At 35.8% G+C, this 16,773-nt stretch overlaps 1 protein-coding gene across 3 annotated transcripts in view; it reads right to left on the bottom strand.

Annotated features, from left to right (window-relative positions):
- Positions 1 to 1,768: 1,768 nt before the first annotated feature.
- Positions 1,769 to 16,773, bottom strand: part of WDR44 (WD repeat domain 44) — an 87,938-nt gene continuing 72,933 nt past the window's right edge. Inside the window, exons 13-20 of one of the 3 annotated variants that reach the window (XM_068962376.1) lie at positions 15,284 to 15,397; positions 11,588 to 11,710; positions 9,048 to 9,239; positions 8,738 to 8,839; positions 8,406 to 8,521; positions 7,196 to 7,323; positions 6,660 to 6,794; positions 1,769 to 2,744 (exon numbers count right to left, since the gene is read on the bottom strand). In XM_068962376.1, the coding sequence (XP_068818477.1) occupies positions 2,650 to 2,744; positions 6,660 to 6,794; positions 7,196 to 7,323; positions 8,406 to 8,521; positions 8,738 to 8,839; positions 9,048 to 9,239; positions 11,588 to 11,710; positions 15,284 to 15,397 (1,005 nt within the window). In that variant the 3' untranslated portion in view covers positions 1,769 to 2,649. The remainder of the gene's footprint in view (positions 2,745 to 6,659; positions 6,795 to 7,195; positions 7,324 to 8,405; positions 8,522 to 8,737; positions 8,840 to 9,047; positions 9,240 to 11,587; positions 11,711 to 15,283; positions 15,398 to 16,773) is intronic. The other 2 variants (XM_068962377.1, XM_068962378.1) reach the window with 2 other exon arrangements.

The raw sequence follows: 16,773 nt of genomic DNA, 5'->3' as shown, positions 1-16,773 counted from the left end.
CTTTAAACTTATTTAGGCAGCCACACTAACTCTGTGATGAAATTTTTACCAGAGAAAGGGAAAATAAGAAAATATGGTTACTTTTTTCAAAAGCTAGGTTTATTCACTTTAATAGACTGTTTGTTGCCCTAAGATAAGATTATGCTTGACCTTTTTTTAAGTATTAAAATGTTCTCTCTTTTATGATGGTCGCTCAGTGGTAAAGAATCCACCTGCCAAGCAGGAGATGCAGGTTCGATCCCTGGGTAGGGAAGATCCACTGGAGAAGGAAATGGCGACCCACTGAGTATTCTTGCCTGGAAAATTTCATGGACAGAGGAGCCTGGTGAGTTACATTCCACTGGGTCACAGGTCAGACATGACTTATCAACTAAACAACAAAAAATGGTGGAAGTTTTTTAAAGTGTTGAGTTGACAAAAAAGGGCTGGTGTCCTATGTCAATCCTTAAAATACTATTCATCCATGAAATATCAGTATCTGAAAAGTGCTTCTATATCCTCTCCTCCCTTTTTGTTTTTTTTTTTTTGTCTAGAAGTGTACTGAGGGATTGAGAAATGTATGTCTATTGAGTATTAACTAGGTACCAAGTTTTACATATACATGATTTTCACTAAATCCTTACAATTTCACTGAGATATTCTCATATTACAGATAAGGACATGGAAATTAATATAAAATAACATGCCCAAGGAAGGTGCTCACAGAGGAAACCAAATCTAAGTTTATCTGATTCTAGAATCTGTGCTCCTTCCTATAATACCACACCACTTAATATAGTGAGTTTCTAATACAGTTCATTTTAGGGAAAAATACTGTTCAATTTTTCTTTACATACATCTTGATGTTACCTTTTCAAACTCACTTTCTGACTTGTAACTTTGCAGCATATTTATATAATGATAAACCAACATTTTAAAAACTAAATTTATAAGTATTGGTATTGTTCTCTTAAGCTTGCATCCCAACTATTTTGCCTTTGCCTTTTTGTTCAAGAAACCACATAAAACCCATCAGGAAATATTCATATGGCAACAGCCCGATTATATGCAGTTGAAACATCCAGCACCGCAGCAAGACTACAAGGCATCAGGCAGAAGTCAGTGAAAGCCACGCAGCCTCGAAGAGTTGAAGACACTGAGTTCTCTGAGACACTAGACCAATTCCACAGCCATCCAGACCTTGAGACTAAGAAAGAGACCGGTTAGAAAGCCAATGGCATAACAACTTGATCTGTGAGGCACAGTACAGGAAAGTGAGCAGAGAGAGGTGGGGGATAGTGAGGGAGGTGGGAGGAGAGGAAGGAGAAGGCGTGTCACAGGCAAGAGGAAGAAAGCAGCATATCAATAAAACCAAGGCAAACAGTACAGAATGAACTAGAAAATCCAGGACACTCAAGACTATGCTGATTAATAAGGATATGATCATAGCTCCTCAGCTTCTCACTTACATACTGAAAACAACTGCAGTAAAGAATGTATAAGCATAAACATGAACTGCTAGCAGTGTTCACTTTAGAACTAGAATTAAAAACTCTTTTTCTTAAAGGCATGTAGCTTAAGCATTATAATTTTGGGGTCCAAAATGTGATCTCTGCTTGCTAAAAATCAAATTATAAAAGAAGACTTTTATTTTCTCAAGTTACTGAAGTCATTGGAAAATAATGTCACATGTTTAACAACTTTTGGCCACCAACTTTTAATAATACATATTTAATTTTCAGAAACATATGCTAACCATCAACAACATTATCAGGGTTCCATCAACCCCAGATGTTATTTCATTGGTACATTATATCAATATTTACAAAGGCTTCCAAATTTAACAACACAAAACAAAACAGCTTAATTTTTAAAACTACAATGCTTTAAAAAAATGTAAACAGTTCATTTTTACATTATTGTAAAAAAGAAGACTCACTCCTTAATGCGGCTTAATTTTTTTTTCAGTGAGCAAAGCCTGGTGCTCATGGATAAAGAATGAAAAGAATTCTTTACATAGAAACATTGTGCTCCAGTGTGGCAAAAAAAAATTATATATACACATACAAAGAAAAGAATCTTAAGTCCACATTTTAGACCACACACACAAAAAAATCATCCCCAAATTGAGAAATGTATAAAAACCATTTACACATGGTTGTTGACCTATTGAAAACCTATATAACATTTTTAAAACAATAACTCAGTCAAAAGATACCACTTCTCTTAAAAATGAAATTTTGTGCAAAAGAAATTATTTAAGCTAGAAACAAGACACTCCTCCTCAATAAGAGGCCAAAAGAGCCACTGAAATAATTTAACTCTGTTAGATTTAGTGCATGTAACCAAAAGGCACACACATGTGATTAATACATTAATATATTTTCATGCAGAAACCTGTGCATGTTCACAATTATATAACAAAAACACAAACATAACAAAATGTAAAGCCTAATGTTTGGCAATGTTATTCTAGCTACATTCCTTTCTAGTCTATCAGTCCAGGGTTTACTAGATCATTAACATTGCCTCTCAAAAAATATATTATATTTGAACAACTTCCAATAAAAATTAAAAAAAAAAGGATGTTAACCTGAAACACTATGATTTTTTTCAGTCCTGGTACATACAGAAACTTACTGATATGTTTATTTTAAATGTCATTTAAAATTAAGATACATTTTTCCTTTTGTTAATAAACACTTTGATTGCTCCAGTGAAGTCAGCAGAGAGAAGAACTTCTGTGTTGTCTGTCTTCATAATACCTTAAAAGCATTAAAAAAAAAAAAAAGGTTTTTAAAAGGAATATGAAGCCTGCTGCCACAAGCTTGTCACATGCCCATGACCCTCCACCTCTGGGGTGGGAAGAACCTCTCCCCGCCTTTTCAGTCTATTTCCTGGCTTGCTCCATAATCCTTTCATCCTCCTGTATCTCTCCTCTCTGAGGCTCAATTCCACTTTACCTTGTCTTAGCTGCTCTTTTCCTGGCATAGGGAGATTATGGTCTCTTGGGGCCTGGATCACTCCAGTACTCTTGCCTGGAAAATCCCATGGACGGAGGAGCCTGGTAGGCTGCAGTCCATGGGGTCGCTAAGAGTCGGACATGACTGAGCGACTTCACTTTCACTTTTCACTTTCATGCATTGGAGAAGGAAATGGCAACCCACTCTAGTGTTCTTGCCTGGAAAATCCCAGGGATGGGGAAGCCTGGTGGGCTGCTGTCTATGGGGTCGCACAGAGTCGGACACGACTGAAGCAACTTAGCAGCAGTAGCAGCAGTGGGGCCTGGATGCCTGGATTTAGTCTCAGGCAGCCAAGGCCTCTAAATTGTCTAATTCTTCATTTCACGGCAAGAGTGTGTGTGTGTGTGTCAGTCACTTAGTTGTGTCCGACTCTTTGTGACCTGATGGACTACAGCTCACCAGGCTTCTCTGTCCATGGGATTCTCCAGGCAAGAAGAACACTGGAATGGGTTGCTGTGCCTTCCTCCGGGGGAATCTTCCTGACCCAGGGATTGAACCTCGGTCTCCTGCATTGCAGGCAGATTCTTTACTGTCTGGGCTATCAGAGAAGTCCTCGCAGCAAGAGGCTAGTATATTATTCAGCCCCAGGACTGGAGTGTTGGCAAGATGGGATCAGCTGGGCAAGTCTTTTGCTAACAGGGCTCACTAATGAGGCTGACAGTAAGGTTTACTGTACAGCAGACATACTGGAACTGCCATGAAATGAAGTATACATGATTGCTCTGTGAATGCTGACAACACCTTTTGCCTTTCCAGTCCATACTGAAGAACTATGTAGCTATGCTGAATGGCAAAAATGCTTACCTCTTATGTTTGCTGGTAAAAACATTTAACAAACACAATTCAGTGTTAACGATTATGCACAGGCAAACACTGTAGACTTAAGAAGTGCTGATTTGTAAGGAAGCAGATAATCCAAACTTTAAATGGAAAGTTGTGTACAGGATGAGTTAGACAAAATGGTTTCACTTAGATTTGCTAAAAACATATGCTAAGCCTTTGACTATTCCTAATACACTTTTCATTTATCTCAAAGTACCATCATGCAGCAGAAGCAACAGCAAACAACTGACAGATATCAGAGAGGCTGGAGAATAAAAGAAATCATCATATATATATATAAATATAAAAATGCTTTATAAGATACTATATAATGAAGATGATAATATCTACTATACACCAGGCATTTTGCTAGAGGCGTGTCTTATCTTTAATTTTTATCACAACCTTGTTTCTTTTTTTAGTTTTCAGCTATATCTTTTTAAAAATTGAAGTATAGTTGATTTACAATATTGTGTTAGTTTCAGCTGTACAGAAAAGTGATTGAGACATGCATATACTTGGAGGTACATAAATATTTACATGAGCTTCCCACTGGCGCTAGTGGTACAAGACCCGCTTGCCAATGCAGGTAGACGTAAGAGACATGGGTTTGACCCCTGGGTTGGGAAGATCCCCTGTAAGGAGGTATGGCAACCTACACCAGTATTCTTGCCCAGAAAACCCCATGGACAGAGAAGCCTGGCAGGCTGCAGTCCATAGGGTCGCACAGAGTCGGACACAACTGAAATGACTGAGCATGCATGCACATATATGTACATATATATTTTTTCCATTATAGGTAGTTATAAGATATTGAATATAGTTCTCTGTGCTATATAGTAAATCCTTGTTATGTATCTATTTTATATACGGTAGTGTGCATCTGTTAATACCATACTCATAATTTCTCCCTTTCCTCTTCCTTTTGTTAACTGTAAGTTTGTTTTCTATGTCTGTGAGTCTGTTTCTGTTTTGTAAGTTCATTGGTACTATTTTTTTGGATTTCATATATAAATGACATCATACTTATCTTTGTCTGACTTACTTCACTTAATATAATCATTAGGTCCATCCATGTTGCTGCAAGTGGCATTATTTCATTCTTTTTAATGGGTGAGTAATATTCCAGCGTGTGTGTGTGTGTACTGTACTTTTGATTTGCATTTAATTATTAGTGATATGGAACATCTTTTCACGTGCCTGTTGGCTATCTGTATGTCTTCTTTGGAGAAATGTCATTTAGGTCTTCTGCACATATCAAAACCTTATCAATGAGGTATAATCACCATTTTAAACATGAAGAAAATGGAAGCTTAAATAGTCAAATATGTCAGGAATAAAGAGGAAGGCAATCAGATATACTTTATGATCTCATACCCTGGGTTTGAAGAGTATTCTTAGAATATACCTACACAGGTAGAAAACAGCAAACACAAATCTGAGTATGATCCAAAGTTGTGCCTCTTTAAAAAGGACCCAGCAAAGTAGTAACTGAACAATGTTAATACAGTGTGGTTTTGAGAAGTTTAAAAAAAGCACTTTCCATTTTTCCTCAAATAGTTTTAAAAGCTAGAATTTTCTGTGGAATGTATAGGGGAAATGTACAGAGTGCAAAAAGGAATCATCGGACAAAAAAAAGAAAAAACCCAACCAAACGACTTAATTTAGAAGACAGAAACAGGATTTGACTCTGAGGGAAAAAAAGAAAAGAAATATTTCCAAACAGGCATTTAGGAAAGGTGTAATAATTCTGAGTCGGTTTATTTTTAAAGCATGTAAATGAAAGAAGTGCTAGACTGAAGCTTGTCTTTGGTATCAAAACTTTGCTTCACAGACAGAAGAAATAGTGTATTTAGTGCAGTGTACAGTGCAAACAATACCACAAGGGAAACTGCCCGAGATTAAATAAACATGCTTGAGAACTTTTAAATATTCAAATAATTTTAGAAGCACTCTTGGTACACTGTATGCATTGTTGTGTCTTTATAACACTCTTCAAGACCTGGTGTAGACTCTAAAGTGAGAAAACTCATTTACTAAAATATTCCGCAATCGATTATAACAATACAAACTGTTTTTGTTAAGAATTGGTCCAAATTCACATGGCTTTACCTTGTTCTTGAGAATTAACAGGAAAACCATTTTTATATCATTGGCACTCACTACTACCTGATGGTTTCTTTTTACTTCCTAATCTGAGCATTTTATATAACTGAAAGTACTATTCATTATTAAAGCCTTAGTACAGGCTTGGAGATATTGGGTTAGCCAAAAACTTCATTCAGGTTTTTCCACTAGATGTTAGGGAAAAACTCAAACTTTTTGGTCAACCCAAGAGCTATCTATGAGAAGCTATAAATTTGTGGTAAGAGAAAAGAATATTGCTTTCATTTTGGTTTAACTCACTTATTCAGTAATTCTTTATTAAGCATCTACCATATGCAGGCAAGCACTGGGCTAGGCACTGGCACTACAACAATAAATAAAACACAGAAAATCTGTGTCCTCACAGAGATGATACTGTAGTAGAAGAGAAAGGTGATATATTATGTATATATTTATGTCTTGTTTGCATTTCTCTAAAGAGAACAACTGTTCATAAAAAAATTACAACTTTTCAAAATTTTCATTTTTAATTCCCAGGTGAATTTAAGAAAAGTAAAACCTGCAAGAATTATGTTACCAAAACGTTCAGAAATGAGTATCTGTCAACCATTATGTTGTATAAAATAAATATTCTTCATATTCATGAAGACCTCATAATACTCATAGATCAATGAAGTTACTAAAGGCTGATCAGAGAGCATGAAGGACAAATAAAACACAGGTACCTACCAGAGGGCATGGTTTCCAACACTTCGGCATCTTCACCTTTTTCATTTCCTTCTGATTTTTCAGATTGCATATCCAAAGACAACATCAAACTTGGGTTTGGAGCAAAGATAGCTGATGTAACAACTGCATTATGTGCTGTAAAAAAAAAAATCAAATTTAGGATTACTAATAAGCTTGATTCTAAACATCAAGATAAAAAGTATAATATACAAAAAATATAAGAGTGTATGTTATATACAAATATCTTTAGAAATGAACAGATAAGAAGTAACTCAGAACTATTTAAAACTCAAAAATATTTTCTTAAAAAAAAAAAACCCAAAACCACATACAAGTTCTGAGATTCCATGACTTCTCAAATTTTACACAAGTATAAGTTCTTCCTTGGTATAGAAAAGTCAAACAAAGCCAATACAAACTGAAAGCAGTTAAAACTGCCAAACTCTCTCTCTGAAATAATGCCTATACAAATTTACTTATATCTTCATTTTAACTTTATTTATTTAAAAGACACACCAAACTGGGCATTTACTTACCTTTAATACCTTCCCAAAAGTCATTACGATCTCTCCTGACTGAAGTAAACTTGCTTAAGTCATGGTAAGTACTCCAGATATAAACATACTTATCTTCTGAGCCACTAACAAGGTAATTAAAATCATGGCTAAATTTAGGGAAGAGAGAAAAAGAATCAAAGTTGTGGGGCTTTTTAGGGGTTTCTCTCTATCGAGCTTCCTAGTTTGAAACACCTAAGAAAACATTCAAGAGAACTTGCTGAAATACAGACTCCTTGCCTCACTTCAGAGGCCCTGAACATGTAGGGCTGACATGGGTGGCCACTGGCATTCATACGTTCATCAAAGTTCTAGGTAACTGCTGCTAGGTTAACCCACACTGGAAGGAATGCCTGTTGTTGCTGCTTTGTCTCTAAGTCATGTATGACCCTTTGTGACACCAGGCAGGCCAGGCTCCTTTGTCCATGGGATGTCACCAGGCAAGAACACTGGAGTGGGTTGCCATTTCCTTCTCCAGGGGATCTTCCCCACCCAGGGATGGAACCTGTGTCTCCTGCATTGCAGGCAGATCCTATACCACTGAGCCACCAGGGAAGCCCTCAGGAGGAATGTCTACTTAAGAGATAAAAGAGAGAAGCTGAATACTTTACTAATTAAATTACTGGGTAATTATTGGGTAGTTCAAGAAGAACGGAGAACTGGTAAGAAAAGGACTGAAATAAAGAGGGCTATAAAGAAAGAAGAGGTAGGTATTTCAGGAGAGCCTGCAGACCCTAAATTAAGAGTTCAAATAATAATGACATGTAAAGGTATATACAGGACATTGTACCTTAGGGTCTCAAAATGCTTAGTTTCTGTACTTAAAAGGCCAAGTGTGAGTGGTGGTGGGATAAATCTCCTCTTAGAAAGCATACATGAAAATACAAAAGCACAAATTCTGGAGCTGGGAGTCTTCTAATCCTGGCTCTGATACCATCAGTGTGACTTAAGGCAAATTACTTAATTTTCTGGATGTTGCTTCTTCATCAGCAGAGGAGGAACAATTCTAAATCTACCAAACAGGTGGATAAGGTAAGTTCTGTATGATTGATTATATGAGATACCAGTTGTAAAAACCCAAACTAACACCTCTATACATAAACATATAAACATAAGGTATAGATCAATGGAAAAATGGGAGTAGGGAAGAAATATTCTGATCTCTATGGGGAATTCCTCATTGCTAATTTACCTGAAACTTGCTTTGATCTGGCTGCTGCTGTTGACATAACCCTTATACTTCATGGACAGTGACAAATCTCTAAGATCATACAGTCTGATTCTGGAGTCATTTGAGGTTACCAGTATCTAAAAACAAATCAAAGGAAAAGTTAAAAATAACACCATTTAATCTGTGTTAAGGTACAACCAAAAAAGGGTGTTACACAAATATAGAATATACCTCAAAACTAGAAAAAGCAATACTCCATAAGAAAGGAAATATATTCTTAGCCAAGATATGAAGAACTTACTTTCAGGAGCCTATATATAGTATGGAGAGAGATGGTTTTGAATACTTAGTACCTTGTTTTCTCCAGGTAAAGGCTCAATGCCAGTAATTTTTCTTCCAACCTTGTTGCGCCCTCTGGTAGATCGGACATGTATCTGTGTGTGGTATTTCAAATGCTAAAAAGAAACCACAATTTAAAAAGATCAGAATTAGAACCTCAAAGATCACCTGAGCCAACTCACAGACAAACATGGTATTAATATTATTTGTCCCAATTTACAGATAAGGCAGTTAAAGCCCAGGGAGGATACACCAACTTATTCCAAACCACAGAAGGGTCTTCTAAGTATTCAAGTATGTAATTTATACAAGATAGTCATTTACCTCTGTATCATAGAAAATACACCTGCCGTCATATGTTCCAATCACTGCATATTTGCCATTCTGACAGAAATTTGCAGCTGTGATCAATTTTGTTTGACCATCTACTTCATTCCACAAAGCCACTTTTTTGTCAGGTATGTTCCAAAGGCGGAGCTTTCCATCCAATGACCCACTTAGAAAATACCTGTCATCCTAAAAAGGTGGCAAAAGAGGAAGCTTTCATTTTACCACATGAAGAAAAACTAATCAGCAAATCAATACATCAAGTCTATTAGGAATAAATGTTAAAATATGTAAAGATTTTATTTTAAAAGTATTAAAGTAAGCATTATTTTATTCATTAAAAATAACAATTAGAAACCTCAATATTCATTTTTGAGAAATGAGGTTCTAATCATTCTATCATATCCTTCAACTGCTTTTCCCAAAGAATAGATGTTAACAGACAATGGAGTAAATATCATGTAGAAGTGTTCTGTGATCAAATAAGTTTGAGAAATTCTGGGTTCTCTGTTAATGCGCGTTCTGAATCTTTAATCACTGCCTTTCTGCGGGGGGTTGGCAGGGGGTCAGGTAGGGACACCTAGCAGGGCTAGCACATTTAAGGAATGTCCAGAGACATTTCTGATTGTCACAATTTAGGGGGTGGGTGCTACTGACATCTAGTGGGTAGAGACCAGAAATGCTGTTAAACATACTACAATGCACAAGACAGCCTTCCCTCTCTCTACAAAAAAGAATTATCCAACCCAAAATACCATTAGTGTCAAGGTTTAGAAACCTTGTTCTAAATTAAACCAGGCCTATCACAAAGTTGCTCTAATTTTTGGTAACATAAGAATTAAAGATAAAATAATTAGGACGCCAAAACATGAAACAGATTTTCTTTTCCACTCAAGATTATTATTCTTACCTACTTCTGAAGCCTGTCAAGGATAACCTTCATAGAATAGGTATTTTTACGGATATGGTATAGTAGGCTCAACTCAATGTATACCAGTAGAAGTGTTGAACAAGTAAAAATACTTTATCTTGGTCTTACAATTCAGAATTTTATTTATATACACATATACACATGTGTATATGTGTGAGTATCTCTATTTTGCTATTTCTTTTATAACCCTGCTTCCTTCCAGGTTACATTATTTGATAGAGTCATATTTCCAAGGAAAATGTCAACATCACTCCATTCTTCCCTAGCCCCTCTCATAAACTCTCCAAGTAAGTAGAAGTTTTAGAAATAAGGCTTTTCAGTTTCTAAAATAAAACCAAATAAAGGTATAGGAAAATTGATGACTAAACAGAAACCTTAATGATAAAGTACTACATGGTTAACGATCACCATCTAATACCCCTCTTTCCACTCTGATACAGTATAGTTAAAATAGATGTGGGGGATTTTGTTCACAGTTGCTGACAGGGGTAAATCCATTCTTCTGCTGCATCCTTAGGTGACAGGATGGGGGTATTTTTCAGAAAGAAGCCTCGAGAGCTTGATGGTCAAACTGATATGGTGTTAACAAAGAATAAACATCTTTAATTTTCAAAAGTTCTTAATCAAGTACTTTATTAATGCCTATGTTATAAGCCTGCCCAGGGAGGGAAATTATATTGAGAGACAAAAGTCATTCTTCTTTCTTAATCTGAGGAAAGAGAGAAAGAAATGTGAATATAATTGAAAGTCTGTATTAAAAAGACAACGGGTATTAACAAATAGAGATGAGGACATGACTGGAAATGTAATCATATACACTAACATAGGGGAGGGAAATTCAACGAAGGTCAGCTCAAGCCTTCCACTTATTTCAACCTAGCTGGTGAAGCAGCGCCAACACATGACATTCTTTGTCCTTACAGCTGCAAAGAACTAAAGCTTCTCTAGCCTTATGCATTTAGTGGATCTATCTTACAAGGGCATCAGATAGGTCTGGAGTCCATGATAGTAGACTTTTCTCCTTTAGTTGTAATCATACAAAATTCCTTCTGGAGGAAAGATATGATAGGATTTTCTACACTGAAAATGAGTAAGAGGAGATCTCAAGATTAACAATGTTTCCAGACATGACACAGGAATTCAGTCTATCTTATAATGAATTTTTGTTTTTGCCACTTTCAACCTTTTCTTTGTCTCTTCCCTTCCTGACTCTCCTACAACTAACTATTCCTGCCTATATGCTTCCCTGTCTTATTTACCTGCTGTCTTTTCATCTTCCACCATCTCCAACCTCTCTCCTCTTTAATAGGATATCTTATTTATTTATACCCTGCAGGTTTTATTAAAGACTTGAGATGACTTTTCACTAGTGGGATGACTTCTCACTAGTATATTGATATTTAGACTATAATATTTCCAGCTCTTCTAATGCAGATTAGTACAATATTTAGTTCCTTATTTCTAAAGCAGAATGAAACATTAAATTAAGTTGCTGTAAACTATACAGCTATTAATAATGATTTTTTCCTGTAGTCCAGATATCCTCCAGAGAAACCTGGTTCCCTCACCTTCCTCACAGTATAACAAAAAACGTGTAAATACTTACTCTTGGATGGAAAGCTATGGCAGTGACAAAATCTATATGCTGAAAACAGCAAAGGCATTCTCTTCTGGAAATGTGCCATAATCTGACTGTTTTATCCATTGAAGAAGAAAGCAGAAAGTAGTTCTATGGAGAAATTGACATTGATTATTTTACCATCATATAAAAAATATTTACACCATAAAAGTGAACTTTTAGTTTTAGTACAATAGTTTTGTTATTATTATTACTGTTCTATGCAGCATCAGACAGCACAAAAAGATATCCAATTCACTTGGACAATCCCATTTTTTCCCCAAATAGTTAAATACCATATTTCTTTGATTCTAAGACTTTCTCACATTACATATTCTGAAATGAGGATGAATCTTATGACTTCTATTGAAAGAAATTTGCAAGATGCCAAGAGAGGATCAGGGTGTGCCTTAGTCGTTGGGAGTCTGCACCTACTGGAAGTTAGCATCACTTTGGTTATTTTCACATTGATAACACTAGTGAATTTTAACTTACATGAGTTCCCTAAATGTCACTTAACATGCCTTCAAAAAGATCATCATCCAAAGCAGCATGGAAATGAAAAGTTATTGTGCACCTGTCACACCTCAGGCAAGAAGAATAGAAATTGTCAAATGTCTCAGAATTTTCAAAGCTAGAAGAGGGTAGTGTAACTGACTTAGGCATTATAATCGTTCATCACCAGAAACCAAACATCTATTTGTCAAAAGCTTCCAGCTGGCAGAAGCTCTTTAATTTCTAAATACAAATCAATTTAAGGGAAGAACTATGAGTTATGTTGAACAAGGAAACTATGCTGAACAAGGAAACTCAAATGAAATCTTAGTATTCTTTGGCATGAGTAAAAGTGCTAAACAAATTGAAATAATGATGATATTTACTGAGTACTTACAATATGCTAAACATTGTTCTCAGCACTATACAGCAATCCTATGAGGTATGTATATTATTATCTGCTTTTGCAAATGAGAACACTGAGGTAGAGAGGTTAAATAATTTGTCTGAGACTATACAGCTTGTCAGTGGCAAAGCTGCAATTTGAACCCGGGTAGTCTGGCTCTAGGTCAGGCTCTAACCACTATACTACTGTGCAGAGTGCTTATGAAAAATGAGATGCTTTGTTATTTGCTTAAAGTAATAAAGACTCTTTAATCTTTGAATGTAAAAAGACTAAGCACAAATATGGATTCAGATATGTTACTGTACTGATACATATATGCTATCTGGGCCAGTGTAAAAAAAAGTATATTTTTATGTGGTATACCTATTTTAAAATAAAGATGTAGCTTACAACTAAAAATATAACTTTGACAAGTTAAAAAAAGAGAAAAGAAAAAATCTAAAAACCCAAAAACAAAAATAAAAATATAAAATAAAACCAAAATAATAGAAAAAATAGAATTTTGAAAGATTTACAATAACTTTTGAAACATCTAATAACAATTCTTTTTATTTTCAAGGTCCACTCAGTTCCAGAAGTTTTGAAGAGTATATACAGTTTGCTTTATATTTCCTGATATTTAATAATGAGTGTATAAAAACTAAATCTATGGTCTACTGCTCATTAAAACTGAATTTATTCTTCCAACAGTACATTGGTTTAAGTATACAAAAGAAATACTAAGACAACCCTAAAAGTGAAGATGCTGAAGACGTGTTAAGACTGGTTCTATTATGCTAAGAGATTTTTGTTCAATAAATACTTATTAACTAAACAAAATTAAATAATTTTCTTGAAATAAGCATGGTCTTATGAGTCAGAAAAATTAGATTCAGATCTAGGTTCTACCCATAACTAGTTGTGTGATCTGGGATGGGTCAGAGGCCCAGGCTTCTAATCCACAATATGAAATAGCATCCACCTCATAGCATTAACAAGGTAAATGTTAAAAAAAAAAAAAAGGAAGAAGAATTAACAAGGTAATTCTTGCTACCTGGCACAAAATAAATTTTCAACAAACAGAAAACCCCCTATAAATATCAACTGTACTAGATACTGAAAGAAAAAACAGTAAAGAAAGTCAGACCCCTATTCTTGAGGGGCTTAGAATCTCATTGCCAATAAGACCTAGAAATGTACATAAACAGTTAAGTAAAAAGAAAGTTTAAGGAAAGAGCACACAGACAGATGAAGGCCTTAAGAATAAAACTGAGGTTTTCTGGGGAAGAAATTCTGCCTTAAGACTCCAGTATGACACCTGCTGTGCTTTCAAAGCCTGCCCTACAGATTTTAAACTTGCTTGGCCTTGCAACCATGTGAGCCAATTCCTTAAAATAAACCTCCTGATGTATGTATTTCCTCTTGGTTCTGTTACTCTGGAGAACCCTGACTGATACAGTGGTCAATGGAGAATTAATTTCTTCAGTTAGTTTTACATTTCACAAAAAATACTGGCTTGTTTTAAGACAGTAAAATGAGTACAAGGTTCCCAATTAGGTGCTTTGTACTTATTCTAGATGAATATGATTATCAGATTTAAGGATACTTTAAACTTCCATCTTCTGACAACACAGATTTCATACAGGGTATGGTGAAGGGGGAACAAAGGTACAATTGGGGCTCAATTTAGAATTAGACTACCAGGTGAGGCCCAAGCTTGTTCCAGGAGGTTAGAGAAAGATGTTATGAAATACACCCATAATATCTAAACAAATATAATAGGAGCAGCAATTCATAAGTGGAGTGACTCAAAGCTGGAGCTCAGGGAAGCCTGACTCGCTAGTATGTGTGCATGCTCAGTCATGTCCAACTCTTTGGAAGCCCACCAGGCTCCTCCGTCCATGAGATTTTCCAGGCAAGAATACTAGAGTGGGTTGCCATTCTCTTCTCCAGGGGATCTTCCTGACCCAGGGACTGAATCCACATCTCTTGAATTGGCAGTCAGATTCTTCATCACTAAGCCACCTGGGAATCTGACTTGCCAATACATACCAGTGATATCTTTGTAATACGTGAAGTTCTCCTGACATAGTTAAAATATATGGGCATTACCAGTATCCTTGCTAGTATTTTGCTAACTTGGATGACTTTTCTCAATTTAAGGCTTTTAAATATTATTTTCCCCCACAAATTCTTATTATATATTAGATTCTGATTAATGACAAACTTTAATGCAAAGAAAGCATATTGAATAATGCAAAAATTCCAAAAACGGCTTCATGTTTCAGATCTCTTAAAAGAAATTTAAAATACCTCTTAAAAATTTTGCAAACTTCTAAGATATTTGATTGGTGGCAAAATAGCCCCCTACTCCTAAAATAATCTTGCTCTAAGGAAAAAAAAACATAAAATGAAGATTTGTAGAATGTAATTGTTAAACCTAAATTAATAATTTCATGAAGGTAGCAGACTAGCTCCAAAACAGTCTTGATTGGCTAGGTCAGACTTCATCTTTGTAGTTGAAGTCATATGCATTTTGCTGAGGATAGTTATTTTGCAAAATTACTTTATTAAAAAAAGCAAGAAGTATAAGTATATAGACAGATCCAGATAGAAGCTGTTAAGTAATATAAACATTTTCTTATTAACCTAATCTATCATTTTTTTTAAATTTCAATTAATTTGTAACTCCCACAAAATAGCTACAGACATTTGGACTTGATGGAGATAATCATACAAATAAAACATTTGTTCTTATCCTAGAAAGTTATGCAGAATACAAAATTCAAATAAGAATTTCTTACTTTAGACCAGGAAAGATCAAGAAGATCAGCCGTATGTCCTTTATATTTGCAAAATGGCCGTTGTCGAAATGGTGCATTTTTATCATCAGGGTCTTCGTCAGTTCCACTGCATACCTATTTAGACATGAAAACAAATGTTAAAACTAGAAAAACGAAAGCTTCATTCTCTGTCCTCCCTGTTTGTTTTCTCCTCGTTTTGTATGATGTTTAACTGAAATCTTGACCCACTAAAACCCAACTCCTCTTTATGTTGAATCTACTACTTACTACTTCATCACCTCCTTGTCCTAATAAACTAGGATCATCTCTAAATACATTGTGCTATTGCAATCTTTCCCTCTCTAACAAAGCTCCCACTTTTTTTTTTTTTTTAGCATCTGTTCCTTTAGGAGAGGTAGGAGCAAATACAGGGGATGATCATGGGCTCAATAAAGGACAGAAATGGTAGGGACCTAACAGAAGCAGAAGATATTAAGAAGAGGTGGAAAGAATACACAGAAGAACTGTACAAAAAAGATCTTCATGACACAGATAATCACGATGGTGTGATCACTCACCTAGAGCCAGACGTCCTGGAATGTGAAGTCAAGTGGGCCTTAGGAAGCATCACTAAGAACAAAGCTAGTGGAGGTGATGGAATATCAGTTGAGCTATTTCAAATCCTGAAAGACGATGCTGTTAAAGTGCTGCACTCCGTATGCCAGCAAATTTGGAAAACTCAGCAGTGGCCACAGGACTGGAAAGGCTCAGTTTTCATTCCAATCCCAAAGAAAGGCAATGCCAAAGAATGCTCAAACTACTGCACAATTGCACTCATCTCACATGCTAGTAAAGTGATACTTAAAATTCTCCAAGCCAGGCTTCAGCAAAATGTGAACTGTGAACTTCCAGATGTTCAAGCTGGTTTTAGAAAAGGCAGAGGAACCAGAGATCAAATTGCCAACATCTGCTGGATAATGGAAAAAGCAAGACAGTTCCAGAAAAACATCTATTTCTGCTTTATTGATTATGCCAAAGCCTTTGACTGTGTGGATCACAACAAACTGTGGAAAATTCTGAAAGAGATGGGAATCCTAGACCACCTGACCTGCCTCTTGAGAAACCTATATGCAGGTCAGGAAGCAATAGTTAGAACTGGACATGGAACAACAGACTGGTTCCAAATAGGAAAAGGAGTACGTCAAGGCTGTATATTGTCACCCTGCTTATTTAACTTATATGCAGAGTATAGCATGAGAAACGCTGGGCTGGATGGAGCACAAGCTGGAATCAAGATTGCCGGGAGAAATATCAATAACCTCAGATATGCAGATGACACCACCCTTATGGCAGAAAGTGAAGAAGAACTAAAGAACCTCTTGATGAAAGTGAAAGAGGAGAGTGAAAAAGTTGGCTTTAAAGCTCAACATTCAGAAAACTAAGATCATGGCATCCGGTTCCATCACTTCATGGCAAATAGATGGGGAAAGAGTGGAAACAGTGGCTGACTT

Source organism: Capricornis sumatraensis, chromosome X, assembly GCF_032405125.1.
Source record: "Capricornis sumatraensis isolate serow.1 chromosome X, serow.2, whole genome shotgun sequence".
NCBI classification, from domain to species: domain Eukaryota; kingdom Metazoa; phylum Chordata; class Mammalia; order Artiodactyla; family Bovidae; genus Capricornis; species Capricornis sumatraensis.
This window is presented reverse-complemented; position numbering and strand designations above follow the sequence as displayed.